Source organism: Gymnoscopelus microlampas (assembly GCF_963454915.1).
Source record: "Gymnoscopelus microlampas genome assembly, chromosome: 3".
Classification (NCBI taxonomy): domain Eukaryota; kingdom Metazoa; phylum Chordata; class Actinopteri; order Myctophiformes; family Myctophidae; genus Gymnoscopelus; species Gymnoscopelus microlampas.
In genome coordinates, this window is record NC_139940.1 from 9,661,183 (window position 1) to 9,678,727 (window position 17,545).

At 42.1% G+C, this 17,545-nt stretch overlaps 1 protein-coding gene across 3 annotated transcripts in view; it reads left to right on the plus strand.

Annotated features, from left to right (window-relative positions):
* The window catches only part of pitpnc1b (phosphatidylinositol transfer protein cytoplasmic 1b), a 55,897-nt gene extending 42,896 nt beyond the window's left edge, over nucleotides 1-13,001 (plus strand). For 2 of the 3 annotated variants that reach the window (XM_084049156.1, XM_084049155.1), the window contains 4 exons: nucleotides 947-1,102; nucleotides 4,256-4,319; nucleotides 5,036-5,119; nucleotides 11,548-13,001. In XM_084049156.1, the coding sequence (XP_083905282.1) occupies nucleotides 947-1,102; nucleotides 4,256-4,319; nucleotides 5,036-5,119; nucleotides 11,548-11,699 (456 nt within the window). In that variant the 3' untranslated portion in view covers nucleotides 11,700-13,001. The remainder of the gene's footprint in view (nucleotides 1-946; nucleotides 1,103-4,255; nucleotides 4,320-5,035; nucleotides 5,120-11,547) is intronic. The other variant, XR_014600159.1, reaches the window with a different exon arrangement.
* Nucleotides 13,002-17,545: the final 4,544 nt, after the last annotated feature.

Below are 17,545 nucleotides of genomic sequence, written 5' to 3' on the forward strand. Positions count from 1 at the left end.
ACACGCGTTCTCTCTAATGCTCACGCATGCTAATAAGTGTGCATGTAGCGAACTGATCACTTTGATTATAAGAGCAATAATAGCAAATAGTCATAGCAGATGTACTTGTAGATCGGCTCATTTTGATTGTAGTATGACAAATAGTATGAAGAAGGGCTCTCACCAACTAGTGGACTAGTATAACCACTAGTCGACCTTGTTGGTACTAGTCGAATAGTTGATTTAAAGGAAAAAATAATTGGAGCACTATTATTATTATCCTCCTGCCTTTATTTTGATCAAAAGGGGGTCAATAGTATGCCCAATAATAGCCTATTATTGGGCAATAACCCCCTTTTGAGGATCCTTGCAGACGCTGCTATGCTGCTGTGCCAGAAGCGCTTCCCTTAAAACTTTTTTTTTAATAGGAAAACATCGACTAGTCGACTACCACTGGGTCAAATTAGTCGACCAGACCCTAGTATGAAGTAGTTAATCAGACTTATCAATTTAGTTGATTATAGGAAATTAATTAGAATTGTTTTGTGTTGATTCATTGATATCATCTATATATATATATATATATATAGTACAAATAATCGTTAGTCGCATTTATACACGCATGCACATCTCACCAAAAAGGCACCCCACAAAGGGTCCCCTCTACATCAGAGTTACTACAGGGGGTCCGCCAAAACTTTGTGTGATAGGATTTTTTATTTTACCTTAACCACTTGAACCCTTGCATCCCTTTTCTGAGGAGCTTTATCCAAAAACAGCAGATCTACAAGCTCACAACGCCTCGCAGCGCGAGGCGTTGTGAGCTTGTAGATAAGGCTATTTTTGGCCAAAGAGGCATAGGTGTAGAGGGGGAAAAAGAGCAGACCGCGTAAACAAAAAATGTTGAATCTGAAACCTGCTGCTAAGACACATGCTTGCCTAAATCCCTCCTCTGTACGCCGTGCAGGACCTGAGCCAATGGCAGTCCAGTAAGACGGGCCGGGGACCCCTGAAGGAGGGCTGGAGGGACCACACCAGCCCCACCATGTGCTCCTATAAGAGGGTGGAGTGCAGCTTCGAGGTCTACGGCTTCCAGGGGCGGACGGAGGAGTTTATACACAAAGTGAGACAAAACGCCAGTGGTGTATAAAGTAACTAAGTACATGTACTCAAGTACTGTACTTAAGTACAATTTCGAGGTATTGTTTTCACTTTCTTCAGTATTTACAATATTTAGTGCACGCACACACACATACAGTACCGTACGGACGCATGCACGCGCGCACACACACACACACACACACACACGTATTTACATTGATATTTTATTTCATGTCTATACGTAAAAATAAATGCCGCTGCTGTTGTAGTCAAAGCAGCGGTTCTCAACCTGTGGGTCGGGACTCCCAGGATTATTATTTTTTTGGGAGGGGGGGGGGGGTCCCAGACAGGGAGTGACAATAGACTACCGAAGTCCTGACGTCACTCGTTCATCCCCAGGGTCGTAAAGTAATTTCGCTATGGAGAATAACATTGGGTCATCATAGAATCGTCTCATATAAGAATTGTGGTCCAAAAATAAACAAACTGTCTCGGCGATATTGTCAGGGAGGAGGTTCTGTATCGTTTATGATAGTCAGTCACTTATATTTGATACAGTCTGTTTCTGGCGAAAATGTAACTAATTCGGCGGAAGTAACATTAGCGTTTTCTCACCGTCAGCTGATGCTTCATATCCATAAGAGTAAAACCGCCGGGGTCATTTGTTTATTGTTGGAACACAGTTCTTATTTGACACGATATTAAAGACGTCTATGGGATTCAGAATGGGGGGTGGAAAACTGCGAACCAGGTAGACAAACAAAGGATGCGTAAATTACGTCAGACTTCGGTGGTCTATTTAAGGACTTTTAAGACCTTTATAATAACTTTTTTTTTAAAGGAGGAAAAGAAAAAAGACCATTAATGCATCCAAAGTAATCAACAACTGGGGGTCGTTTGAGAGCCACTGCTCTAGAATACAACAGTGGATGTATTTTTGTTTTTACGTATAGACTTGGGGTCTACAGAGTAGAGCACAAGTTGAAGTCGCCATTTTATCGTGCAGTCTTAAGGCCTGTTCAAGGTCCCTAGATGGGTATTAGAGAATACGCTATATCTATAACAGTATCCAGACAATATCCTACAAGGGTCTGAGGTTCTACAAATTATTTTCTATTATCTTATACACTGCAGCCACATCTTGGCTGAATGGCTGGATGATCTGCAATAGAGTTCACGGTCTTTTGTATGCGGTACGATACTGCATATACAAACAAAAGGCATCGACGGCTAATTGGATTTGCTCGCGTGTGCAGAGGAGTGCTTCTGTGTGCTCCGTTTGATTCCCGCTGTACAACTATGTCTGTCTGGGTCCTTTGCAATACAACAGAATCTGACAATATAACCCATTAAGACCTGAGGCGATTCGTAAAAAAAAATCTAAATCCTAACAGTTTTGGGAAAAAAATCGAAAAAAAATGTTTTCACGATTTTTCAAAAATAGCAGATCTACAAGCTCATAGCGCGGCACTCAGTGCCGCGCTATGAGCTTGTATATCTGCTATTTTTGAATAGCCAAAGACATCTAAAGTGACACTGATGCGTTCCATGTATCAATGGGATAAGCAAGCAAGAAAACATGATTTGCTAAATGAGCTTTTAGTCATTTTTTTTCCAAAACAAGTGGAGTGTGGCTGGTGCGTTTATCCCTCGCGTAGGTTTAATATTTATTCTAAATGAGGCAATAATTGTCTAATTTCTGGAAAGGCTGTGTGGGAGGCATATGGGAGAAGAAGGTACATGCAGCCAGGATATAATCCTAGTCCTCGCTCGGGGCTAGCAGTAATATTATTTCACTTAACCACTTGAAGACACATTTTAATTGCATTCTACGAGTATCTTACTTCCAGTGTTGGGGGAAAAGTACTCTGATTTTTTTTTTTACTTAAGTAAAAGTAGCAATACCACAGTATGGAAGTAATCCATAGAAGTAAAAGTCCTGTATTCAAACTTGACTTGAGTAAAGGTACAAAAGTACTGCCATCAAAATATACTCAAAGTATCAAAGGTACAGTAAATGTACTCATTTTGCAGAATGTCCCAATTTCTTGTCCCCACAAGTCTTCGAAAATGTATCGAGATCTTTGGAACAATACATAAGCTCTACAAGCTCACAACGCTCAGTCAGAACACCATGTTTGTTTACTGTAAACAGCCCTTGGCAGCACCGTGTCTGTCTCCATGCACGAGAAGAATGAATTATAGCTCTGTGTGGAAGATTGATTGACGGGGGGGATGTCATCATCCTACTATAAAATGAGGAAACGTCTGTCTGTCTGTCTGTCTGTCTGTCTGTCTGTCTGTCTCTCAGTCAGTCAGTCAGTCAGACAGACAGACATTCTGTCCTCATCCATTCTTCTCCTCAGTGGGTTGACAAAATCGATCTGAGCTGTTTATTACCATTGTTCCCATGGGCTATATGGGCTCTGTAGCCGCAGTCGTATAGTCCCATAACCCATCCGGACGGTTATGCAACACCATGAGAGAACAGGATGCACAGATAGCTGGCTCAGCACTACTAAGCTATAAAGGTAGACGTTGAAATATGGCATGTAGCAGTGCACACAACAGCATTTTTTGGGGAAATATTTCATCTATAATGACATGCCTAAAAGAGGGAACCGCCATGCAGTGTGGTTAACCCATTGAGACCTGAAGCCGATTCTATACATGTCTCCTAAATCCCAACAGTTTGTGAAAAACGTATGTTTCTATATCAGTGGTGCTCAAACTTTTTCATGTCAAAATTATATGTATTTGGCCGCAGACCCTCATCAAAATATTTTGTTCCAGGGACCCCCAGACGCAAAGATTTGAGTTAAAAATGTTCGCTTTAAAACAATATATATTCAAAGATATGCACACATTTTCACGATTTTTCAAAAATAGCAGATCTACAAGCTCGTAGCGCGGCACTCGGTGCCGCGCTATGAGCTTGTATATCTGCTATTTTTGAATAGCCCAAAGTGTAAAATAATGCTTTTTAGCTCAAATCTAAAAATGACACAGTTCCAGGTCTTAATGGGTTAATTAACACTGAAACAAAAGCTCCAGTTTTTACTATGTGTGTATCTGTGTGTGGAGGTCTCAACCACTCGTCATTTATTTTATAAATGGTTTATTTTTCACCATTATTTGCTTGTTCTCAACATTGTTGTTTCCAAACTTCTCACAGAACATCCGGGACATCCTATTGGTCGGTCACAGGCAAGCGGTGGCTTGGATCGACGAATGGCACGGTGTGTTGCAACTCTGGCATACAAAGTGAAATGACAGAACTCAAAGGAGTATCATTACCCCATTCCTGGAGAGGAAATACACACAGAGTACATTCAAAGATAACATGTATAAGATAGGATAAGGCCTGGTTCATACTGACTCATGTACCAAACATGACCATCATTTGGTTTGCGCTTGTTTTTCTTGACCACAATGTTAAGAATGTTATTTAGATAGCACGTTGTTTGTACCGATACCGATGCTAGTTTCATTGTTCACCTGGTATCCTATAGTTACCAATGCACAGATTATTATTTTATACTTTGGATAAAAGCGTCTGCTAAATGACTGTAATTATTTTTTATAGTAGTGGATAAGAGCGTCTGCTTAATGGTTAAATTGTGAAATGTAATTGTCATAACCAGTCTACAATAAGCTATAATAACTCATCACATAGAGACAATCTTGCGACACGTGAGCTTGCAGAGTGCTATTACCTTTCCCTGTACCTCCTGTAATACAGTAATCAATCAATCAATGTGCTTAAGCATTAGGCAATAGGCAGGGTTTTATGCGAGTGCAGAGTAGCTCCATAAAACCAAAAAAGACAGCACACACACACACACACACACACACACACACACACACACACACGGTGTACACTGTATAGAGTAGACTGAAAATCAATGTAATGAAATCCAACATGTATATTTCATGAGCCATTGTGCTTCCACAGGGATGAGTCTGGAGCAGGTGAGAGAGTACGAGAGAGAGCTGCAGGAGATGACCAACAGCAAAGTGAAATGTGGACAGAACACAGGTACCCTGACCCCCTGACCTTTACCTGAACCAACATGCCCACTGGAGGATAGATAGAAGGGGAGAGGAGAGGAGGGGAGGGGAGGAAAGGGGAGAGTACAAGCAGTGGTGGAATAAGTACTCAAATGTTTTACTTAAGTAATAGTATCAATACTGCAATGTAGAAGTACTCCGTTACAAGTACAAGTCAGGAATTCAGAATTTACTTGAGTAGAAGTACAAAAGTATTGGTATCAAAATGTACTTAAAGTACCAAAAGAAAAAGTGCTAAAATGTTTGAAAATAGCAGATCTACAAGCTCACAACGCGTCGCGATGCGACGCGTTGTGAGCTTGTAGATCGGCTATTTTCAAATAGCGCTAGGTATAAAATAGGGCTTAAGTGGTTGATGTATGTTTTATAATGTAATCATTTATATCTGCAAAGTAACTAGTAACTAAAGTTTTCAAATAATTGTAGTGGAGTAATAGTACAACATTTGCCTCTGAGATGTAGTGGAGTAGAAGTAAAAGTATAGACAATTGGAAATACTCCAGTAAAGTAAAAGTAAAGTAAAAATTGTACTTAAATACAGTACTTGAGTAAATGTACTTAGTTACTTTACACCACTGAGTACAAGGAGAGGAGATTGGCGGAGAGAGAGAGAGAGAGAGAGAGAGAGAGAGAGAGACTGTTGAAGTAGTCAGCCATACGTGTTTAGTGACAGGTGCAAAGTGCTGCAGACAAAGCAAATAGAATCCTGTGTAAGTGTTTGAAATAGATGTCTGTCCTCCTCACTGATTATTCTTGTATTTGCTGTTCAATTAGCATAATAAGCAGAGAGCACAGCTGGTACAGACACGGAAATGTAGGAAAAGAAATGTACTTAACACACATAAAGGGATGGGATAAAAAGAGTACGTTTTTTAGAATTAAATCTGAAAATGTCAACCTTTTCGAAAACCAACATCAACCTTTATTACATTCGAGTGTGTCTGTGTCTAAGAAGAATGTGAATGCTGTCGATTAATATGCAATTAATAATGATATGTAATGTCAGTTCTGCAGTACACAATTCTAACAGTCATTACAACAGGAAATGGTAGCTTTAGTTAGCTGTAGTGGTACGTTCGGTCTGTATCTATATAGGGACGGGGCAACACATTCTGTAGTGACGAATTGGGGAGTAAAATGAGATGCAATAGGGGATGTTTTGGGGTGTGCGTACACACATTTTGTAACGAGCTATCGTCGGATAGAGCTTCAAATAGACCCCTTAACAGACAACGTCACACTGATAAGAACCAGAACCAGTATGCGTGCAACCATTATGCGCGCAATGAAACCCATTCTGTCAGGTCTCGCTAGGACGCGCCTCACTAGCCAACACACAAGAGGGGGTTGGGGTGTGCTGAAACCAGCGCACCCCGAAACAACAGGTTGGGAATTGATTGCGTGAAACAATCACCTGTGCATCCAGTCTCAATGTTAGTAAACAAATAATTGGTCTATTACATTGAAAACAGTGGGTAGCCTAAATCAGCAAGCTCAGTATGGTGCAAATAATTGGGGTGGAGATTATGACCTCCCAATGAGTAAAATCTACCAATTGTCTGCATCTATGACTTAATTGAAAAATACAATTACATTCTACTCAGTAATCCGCAGCTGATTTTATTAAAACAAAATTGAGTAAAACTCAATTAATAAATAATTCAATTGGGCAGGAATTCAATTTCACCCAGTGAGTAAAACTTCAAACATTTCTGCATATTTTACTTTACTGAAAAATACAATTAAATTCTACACTTATTTTATTCCAATAAAATTGAGTAAATGCAATTAATAATGTGTTCAATTCAGCTCAATTTAATTGCAAATTGCACATAGTCTTTTTTATTATGTATAGTTTACTAATATTTATTATTACTAAATATTGACTCCAGTCTCAGTTTTTACAGTGTAGTGACCTGTGTAAAGACGCTTGGCCATGTTACCAAGCTCACAGGTTCAAATGTTTTGTTTCTTTTCTACACCAAAGCATGTCGAGACATGACCCATCATGCCAAATTGTTGACGTTTTAGGGCTCCTGACAGAGCTGCAAAATGTGGCGCCTTGGGGGAGAAGAACGAGTTGGACGGAATGAATAACCGACTGAGACAAGGCGTATTAGTATTAAGATAATGCAACCCAAACACCTACTTTGCCATTGCACAATTCTGCAAACCACAGACACCTGTGTGTTGAATCTCGACGCTTCAGCAGTGGTCTTGAGCACTGTTAGGCGCCACCCCAGTGAGATGCAAGCCGAGTGAATGCCCGCTTCGGGCAGTGCGGTGGCGAATGAGTTAAATCTATTCCGACTTGTAAATCGAGTTTCGAGTCAGAATATCTGGAAGCATCTGGAAACGTTGATACGGAACAGGGTTTGGTTTTTTTCTCAAAAACGTCAACATTTAGCCACTCGGGTGAAACAGTGGTAAAGTAATTGCCCACCACAGCGAAGGTTGTGGGTTCAAATCCATGGTGGTGCATTCAGCTTTGTCGAGGGTTTGGCGGAGGAAAGCCGGGCGGGGTATATGGGGTGATATCACTGCACGTAATCCTACGGGGCTGGAGTGACACCTGTCAGCATAGGGAGTGTTGGGCGGGAGGAGTAGGCAGGGCCGCATTAACCGTGGAACTTAGTGGAACTTGTGTTCCACGGCCCGCAGCCTGCAGGGCCCTGTGAGAATTGTGTATTTAATTTTAGTGTATTTAAAGAAAAAATGTTGATTTATATTGGTCAGATAGACCCGAATTAGACCGAATTAGACCCGAAAAATTTCGGTTGTGCATATTGTGATGTTCCACGGCCCTGAGGGGTCTTAATGCGGCCCTGGGAGTAGGACGAAGGCTCTACGTTCTCCCGGAGGGGGCTCCTCACTGGCAGGTGAATCAGTAGGACACAACGGCCAGTGACAACACACAAAATGTGTGTGGGGAGGAATTTAGCCTGGGATCCAGCCTGATTCACGACGTTAGGCGGATTTTTTTTTCTCACTTCGCTTCTCAGTCTGGAAAGGCTCCTATTTGACTCGTTTTGCAGAACTACACTGGAACTACATATGTTACGTAGGCAACGTCGTTGCTGATTGGACGTTGTTCCAACGAATCACAACGATCACACTGGTGACCACTGACCAATCAGAAGCCACGGGTCGTTTTCAGACACATGGCTAGTCCCGCCTCCCTTGGAGATAGGAGCCTTTCCAGACTGAGAAGCGAAGTGAGAAAAGAAAATCCTCCGAACGTAAAGGCTAGAATCAATTGGCATAACGACTAAATTGGGGTAAGAAATGGGTAAAAAAAAAGATGTTGTGGTTTTCATAAATGTAAAAAATCCAATGTTTTCTCTGGTGCCCAGGCTGAGATATGAGGGAGAAGAATGGAGTGTTCTAATGCTAATTAATGCATCAGGCTAGGGAAAAAAAAACAACAACCCAGCCACCTCTATATTGTTCCTGTCACCAGATGTTCTACATAAATAACCTGCCTGTGTGTGAAGCACTTATACTGCAAATGTCAGCCCTGCTGGGGGGTCCCTGTCTGGATACATGGATGTCACTGTGCTGGAATATGTCAGTGGTTCTCATGCTAGTATAATTAACGGACCCCCGTGACTCTGAGATGCGTACAAATGGAACCCAAATGGACCCGTAAGGGTCCATTTGGGTTCCATTTGTACGCTCTCAGAGTTACAGACCAGTACGGGACCATTTGGCACCCCCTCAAGGAACTTTAAGGGTCCATGTGGAACCCACTTTGAGAACCACTATCTATGTGTGTGATTAGGTACATCGCGCTGTAGGGTGTAGGTTGTAGGTCCAAAACTGTTACTTTTCAAGAAACTGAGTATAAAAGCGAACCCTGCATGTTCCAATGGATCCAGTGTAGGTATTATTTAGTCACATATAAGCTCTTGTAATTGGTTCAATGTTTATGAAACCAATACAGACACACGTTTTTATTTGAGGAAATATCAGATCTGTACAAGTGTAACAGAGTGGTTCACTACCTCAGCCTGATGGCCTGAAAGTCTAATAACTCCCCTGAGCAATGGGGAGTTCCCTTTGGCTTAACGGTTAAGATGTTGGCTTTCCACGTGGGAGACCCGGGTTCGAATCCCGGGCGTTACACAAGCTCACAATTGTGTCTACTACTTTAGCGTGACACTGTCGTACAACAAAGTATAGGGCATTCATTTATTTATTTTTTGGGACGGGGGCATTAAAAGTTGAAATACAAGGTTCCAGTGTGTGTGTGTGTGTGTGTGTGTGTGTGTGTGTGTGTGTGTGTGTGTGTGTGTCTGGTCACCCTGCCCCCTGCAGGTCTGTCTATACTGAACCTTACAGCTTACTTCGTCCTTACACACAAGAGCTGCAGCCAACAATATGGTCTGTGTGCTGCTGGCTTGGTGCATGGCATATGTTAGCGTATACATGCGCGTGTGTGTGTGTGTGTCTGTGTGTCTGTGTGTCTGTGTGTGTGTGTGTGTGTGTGTGTGTGTGTGTGTGTGTGTGTGTGTGTGTGTGTGTGTGTGTGTGTGTGTGTGTGTGTTTGCGTGAGTGGTTTAGTATGCGATTAATTTGGTCGTGCATTTGTGGGAGTGTTAGTACAGTATATGATTAATTTGTGTGTGCGCGCCGCATAATATATGCATGCGTGTAAGTGACATTCAATTGAGTGTTTCTTTGCAATTGCTTGTATGCTTTCCTCTGTGTGTGCCTGTCTATGGCTGCATGTGTCATTCAATGTGTGTGTACATGCCTGCTTCCATGCATGGTTCTGTATGTGTGCGTGCGTGCGTGCGTGCGTGCGTGCGTGCGTGCGTGCGTGCGTGCGTGCGTGCGTGTGTGTGTGTGTGAGAGAGAGTGTACACGCTCTCGCGTGTGTGTGTGTGTGTGTGTATGTGTGCTTGTGTGCGTGCGTGCGAGCGTACATGTGTGTAAGCATGGAGGGCTGCATCAGACCTGCAGTCATTGCTCAAGCTGCAGCGACGCTCACTGACACCCCTACAGGCCAAATGGTGCCACTGCACCCCCCGAGCTCTGGCCTCTGATCACAGAGGGAGGAGTAACAGATTTAATTCCATTCATCTGAAATAATAAAAGCAAATCAACACGGTCGACTCGGGAGAGTTTAATAAAAGGAAAGCCACATGTGAGGCGAATACCAATGAGTCACTAATATAGGGACCAAGACAGATACACATCTTAAGTAATGCAGAATAGAAATTGGCAGTCAAATAAGGTTCCCCTCATCTCTCTCGTCCTCTCTACCCATCCTGTTGTCTTTTGTGATAACTGTCTAGTGGTTCCCAACCATTTGTGGATCAGGGCCCACTTGAAAATCTCATCTTAGCCCATTAAGACCAGGAACGCATATGTGTGTCATGTTTTTTTAATTTCTATGGCTATTCAAAAATAGCAGATATACAAGCTCATAGCGCGGCACCGAGTGCCGCGCTATGAGCTTGTATATCTGCTATTTTAGGAAAAAATCGTTGTGCAAATCTTTGAATATATATATATTTTTTAAAAGCGAACATTTGTAACTCAAATCTTAGCTTCTGGGGGGATTCTACAAATGTCTTCTAAACCCTAACAGTTTTCAGAAAAAAAATAATATGTTGCTGTATCAGTGGTGCTTAAAAGTGCTTTTTCATGTCAAGGACCCCCAATGTATTTGGCCGTCGACCCCCATCTCAAAATATTTCGTTCCAGGGACGCCCCTCCCCCTCCCCCAGAAGCAAAGATATGAGTCGGTGCCGCGCTATGAGCTTGTATATCTGCTATTTTTGAATAGCCCAAAGTTTTAAATAAGGATAAAATGGTTACACGGATGCGTTCCCGTTTGTATGGGCCAGATGGGTGGGCCACGTGCATTTGTTGTTTGTTTTAATGATCGATATCGTGTTCTGGCTTTGATCAATGGAACTACAATTCTATATTTATGTTCCTATTTATCGGCATCACAATGAAAACTAATTTTTCAAGATTTACAGAAAAAAAAGCCTTTATTTCCTTCTTTTTCTTGATTTGTGTTATATTATGAATACAATCTCAGTGCTTTGCCAATTATTTGAAGGCCCACTTGCAATATGCTTACGGCCCACCAGTGGGACCCCGGCCCACAGGTTTAGAATCTCTCTTTCCCCATCTCTCTCATTCCACGCGCTGCATTTAATCACAACTTTCACTTCCTTCCCCTCCCCTTAACCCACCCCTCCCTCTCCCTCTCTCTCTCCCTCTGTCCCTCTCTCCTTCTCTCTCTCTCTCTTTCCCCTCTCTCTCTCTCTCCCTCTCCCTCTCCCTCTCTCTCTCTCTCTCTCTCTCTCTCTCTCTCTCTCTCTCTCTCTCTCTCTCTCTCTCTCTCTCTCTCTCTCTCTCTCTCTCTCTCTCTCTCAGATTCGACCTCCGCCCCTCGCCCGGCGTTCAGTCGTTCCATGTCGGTGACAGACGAGCGGTCCCTTAAGAAGATGGGAGTGACGACGGCCATGTCAGAGCCCTCCATCTCTGTTCATCAGGGTCCCCTCCGGCTGCACTCTACGCCCGAGTGAAGCCACACGCACGCACACACACACACGCGCGCCCACACACACACACACACACACACACACACACACACACACACACACACAGACACTTTGTTTTTACAAACATGCAAAATGCAAACACACCACGTACACAATCTCTCTCTCTCATAGACACGGTCACACGGACACAGAATCCTTGCACACAAACACACCCACACCCACACACAGACACAGACACACACACAGTCACACACACACACACACACACACACACACACACACACACACACACACACACACACACACACACACACACACCCACACACACACACACACACACACAGACACAGTGACACACACACAGTCACACCCAGAGACACCCCCCATCTGCTCAACCAAGGGAGTTGCCCACTGTCACCGGCCACTGTCACACCTTCAAACAACCTTCCATTGTCCTCTTAGAAAGCTCGGACACCTGGACACCTGGACAACTGGACAACTGGACAACTGGACAACTGGAAACCTGGACAACTGGACACCTGGACACCTGGACAACTGGACACCTAGACCTGACACTTTTCATGTCAAGGACCTCCAAATGAATATGTATTTGGCCCAATGTAGTTATTATTTAGTCACTCACAAGCTCTGATAATTGGTTCAATGTTTATAAAACCTTGTAGATCGTTGTAGATCGGTTATTTTCACAAGGTTTTTTTTTTCATAAAAAAAAAAAAAGATATTAACTTTTTTTTACTTGCCCAAAATAGAGATCAATTAATCATTGATTATTTCAACACTGTCTCACTCCCCAAAAGGCATATTGTGACTTAGTGACCAAACGTCAACATGTGCCTTGAAGGGGGGCAAATAAGGCATATGTTGAGTTTTTGGGACTTCCGCGTCCAGTTCTCAGCATTTTTGACGATCCGTCCAAAAAACGGTTAAAACGTCAAAGGCGCGCCATCTCAAGCAAACTTGAGCCACGGGAGGGACCGCCGAGCAAGCTATAAAGCCAGCGTGGATTATTTTATTAAAATATTGATTAAAATTGTATTTGTAATCTATTCAATCGATGTGTTTGATGCGCTGTTGTACCCCCCCCCCCCCCAGCTCAGCCCACAGGCAGCAGCCTACAGAGACAGGTGCATGAGGGGACTAATAGAGTGTGTCTAATGAGAACGCATGAGAACCAAGGGAGTTCTGTCAATGCTATGGATCCTTTCTTCTTCTCTTACCCGGTCACCCAACACACACACACACACACACACACACACACACACACACACACACACACACACACACACACACACACACACACACACACACACACACACACACACACACACACACACACACACACACACACACGTATCACTATAGTTGTGAGGACAGCTACAGTAAACTGTAGGATGGCACTGTATGGCAAAATGAAAATAGCTGTACATAGCACATCTTCAAGGTCACAATGCGTCGCACGAGCTTGTATATCGTCTATTTTCCGCTGTGTGACATCGCCACACAACCAAGTACAAAGCAGGGGATACTCTTAGGCATTCTGAGGTAGGTTAGGTACCTCTAAATGCCTAATCTTAAACATTACCTAATTATAACCCTAAAATGTTTAACTTTTTATATTTCTTTTTCTTTTAACATAAAAGAACCATTTATCTGGTGAGGACCAAAAAAAAATTGTCCTCAAAATGTCTGTTTCTCGATTATATTATACGTGTCGGGTCATTTGGCCCTTACAAGTATAGTAATACTATACTGTGTAGTACACACACACACACACACACACACACACACACACAGTATCAAACCCACCCCTCCTGCCTCCAATCCGATAGGTCACCCTAGGCCTTATTGACCGAGTGTATCGAAGCGTCGTATTGGCTCCTTGATCTCTCTGTCGCACGCACGCACGCGTGCGCGCGTGTGTACGTGCACGGACATGCGTGTGATCCACAGGGGTCGAGCTGGGGCTAACACGCAATGATGGGTCGATAATGTGGCCATTCATTAAAAACACTATTACAGCTATCATTCTGCGGTCCATTCTCATGGAGAGAGAGAGCTGCAGCTGAGTTCTCTGCACGTGATTATGTCTATATAGGTCCTATACTGTACTAGAGAAAAACTAAAGCTGTTTGATATTTACTTCATTTGTTAATGGAATGTTCAATTTCTATGAAGCAGCATGAATATATATAGAAATGTACATATCCGCCCCGGGCTGCTGGCGTAGCGGTCCGGGCACCTATAGGCTGCACCTAGGGTTCGAATCCCGATCCCGACGACCTTTGCTGCGTGTCCACTCCTCATCTCTCTCTCACATTTCCTGTCAATCTACTGTATACTATCAATAACAAAACATATATATATTAAAAAAAGAAATGTACATATTCTTTCCGTTTTTTTTATCAGTGGTTCTCAACCTTTTCTGGATCGGAGCCCACAAACCACAAAAGCGTGTGCGGCCATTCGGCTGCCGTGTTAAGGGGTCAGATGGGTGGGCCGCGTGCATTTTTCACAGCGTGTTCATTTGAACGATCAATCACTCGATTTGTGTTCCACCTGGGATCAATCGAACTAACGTAGTGTACTTACTTCAAGTTCTAATTTATTGGTATAACTTTCTTTTAATATCTATGTTGAATTATCGTTTAGTGCAGGGGTCCTCAGAGCTACTATAGGGGGTCCGCCAAATCTTTGTGATAGGATTTCGTTTTTTTACATTAACCACTTGAACCCTAGAATTCCTTTTCTGAGGGGAACATTAGCCAAAAATAGCAGATCTACAAGCTCTCAACGCCTCGCATCGGCTATTTTTGGCAAAGAGGCTATGTGTAGAGGGAAAAAAGAGCAGACTAAGTAAAAAAAAAACGTTAATCTGAAACACAATTTTATACAATATAGAGTAGGGGGTCCCTGGTCATCTCTCTCTCAGCTAGGGGGTCCTTAGCCTGAAAACGTTGAAGACCCCTGCTTTAGTGTTTTGACAATTATTTGGCGGCCCACATGCAATACCCTCGCGGCTCACCAGTGCGTGAGAGAAAGTGTACTGATGAAGGCTGGATAGCCGAAACCTCAGTCTTAATGTTTTTCTCCTTGCAACATTTTTTGCCTTTTAAATACTTCTCTCTTAATTAAAGTTGTTTATTTTGATTTGTTTTGTAAAGCGACTTTGGGTACTATGACAAGCGATATATAAGTGTGATGTATTATTATTATTAGTGTCCTTGTCAACATTGATTGATTGATTGAATATTTTATTAGGCAAAAGAATGTAAAACAACACATTTACATTTAAAATACTTTGTCTAACAGGTCCGTTCATAAAAGTCCTTGCGGACTTGTTTCCAATGAGGGCCTTGGTATTCAATTCATAGACATATATAGTGGCACCACAGTTCAAATATCATTACACAAAGAAATAAAAAAATAAAAAAAACAGCAAAAAAATTATATATATATATATATATATATATACATACATACACATACACATACATATATACATATATACACATATACATACATACACACATACATATATATATATATATATACATATATACATATATATATATACCCACATACATATATACACATATACATACATATATACAACACTATGTACAGCCAATGGAATAAAAAAAAAGGGGGGAAAGATATGTACAAGAACAGGGGGGGGGGGTCGGCTGTCTAACGGGAAAATGGTACTACCTCCTCTTTTGGCCTCCTGAAAGGTGATTTTTTAAGGCTCTTTTAAATGAGCCCAGCGAACTGCATTTTTTGAGGGATGGGGTTAGACCATTCCAAACCTGGGTGGCAGTGCTGTAGAAGGAGAATTTGCCCATGTTTGTTTTATGGGTGGGTGGTACCAAATTGTTGTTTGCACTCCCTCTGGTATTGTGACTGTGGGTGTCACTAACCTTTTGGAGGTATTTACTCAGATATGCGGGAATAGGGGGCATATCGGGCAAATTTTCATTTACAATTTTGAACGCCAGTCCCATTTTTAGTTGTTTAACCCTGTCTTCCACCCTGAGCCAGCCTAGGCTGGCAAAATGGGTGGGAGAAAGGTGGGTCATGGGCCCCAATCCGAGGAGTAGCCGAATCAGTTTGTTTTGGGAGGTTTGAAGTTTAGTCTTCAGTGACACTGAGGTGTTGGAGTACCAGGAGGTGCTAGCATAGTCAAAATGTGGTTGAATCAGGGCCCCTGAGAGGGTCCTGAGGGCCTGAGGGTTGACAAAAGAGGAAACTCTGCCCATAAATTTGGTTCTCTGGTTTACTATTTTGACCACCTTTGTCCCCATGCTTTCACCTGACAGGTATTAACATGAGTCATATGGAACAATAGAAATTATGGACTTTCATTTCTGAGTGCGACCCTCCATGGTACTTTGTATTCAGAAATCAGGTAAAGGGGATACTGAAGCCAAAAATACTTTCAGAACGATTACTCTACTCCCATCCCCCTCGTCTCCACACGATGGGACACGGAGCCAGAAATGCCCCTTCCGTTGTGGTTTCCATATAACCTTTTTGTTTTTGTTTTATCGGCAGGACCCATTTTTGAGTCGAGATGCCTTCTACCCTTGTTTGAATCCTCCCTTTACTTTTTTGATTCTTATTTTATTCCATTTCTTCATCCGTTTTGTTTCATTTTAGCCTTCTGTTAAACCTTTCTATAGTGGCCCAACCTTGTATTATTCCCCCTTTATTTTTGTTTGTTTCATTATATATTTTCTTTTAAGATAGTCTCATATTTGTTTGCATTTCTAAACAAACTCAATTTATTATGTATTATGTCAATAAATTACTTCTGCTCTGGTACATTTCGATAATTCCATTTGGTCTTTATACATTCTAAAATCCTCTAAAATATACGCTGAGTTAAATCAACCATAAAGACGTTTTAGGTACACACAGTCACACACACACATTTTTTTCTTCTGTATTATGAATCGTGTATCTTTGAGTCTCCTTTCTGTATACAGGGCACCATGGATAACGATTAACCTGAAATAAAGATTTCAACCTTTTTTTTCCAACCCATTATCAAAAGCCTTATAGCCTTCTACAGGTATATAGATGCAACAATGTTAATTTGCTGCTCTGAGGGCAGTTTCTCAATGCTGCTCTCAGGGCAGCTTAAATGATGATATATAGCTTAACTGCCCTGAGACCTTCTATATAGATGCAACAATGTTAATGTGTTGCTCTGAGGGCAGTTTCTCAATGCTGCTCTCAGGGCAGCTTAAATGATATACATACAACAACATTAATTTGCTGCTCTGAGGGCAGTTTCTCAATGCTGGTCTCAGGGCAGCTTATAGCATTCTACAGGTATATAAATGCATCAATGTTTATCTCTCTGTACTGTGATAAATGTTTTGACCCGATATGTGTGATTTGTATGAAAATACTTTTTGATGTATTTTCGCCCATCTCTGGGCATCGCAAACAGCAGACCCACAAGCTCAGACGCGACGCATTATATGAGCTCGTAGCTCTGCTCATTTTCCGCTTATTTTCGGAGTGTAAATCGGCCTTAAGCCTTTCCATCATTCTGTGTGTAACAGAGAGAAAATGTAACAGGCGAGTCCAACGCGCCCCTCGCCCTTTTAGAAAAGAAATAACAGACTCTCACACAGCCCTGCACATGATTAGCCCGTTAAGACCTGGAACGCATCTGTGTCACTTTTTGATTTGAGCTAAAAAGCATTATTTTACACGTTGGGCTATTCAAAAATAGCAGATCTACAAGCTCATAGCGCGGCACCGAGTGCCACGCTACGAGCTTGTAGATCTGCTATTTTTGAAAAATTGTGAAAATAATGTGCAAATCTTTGAATATATAT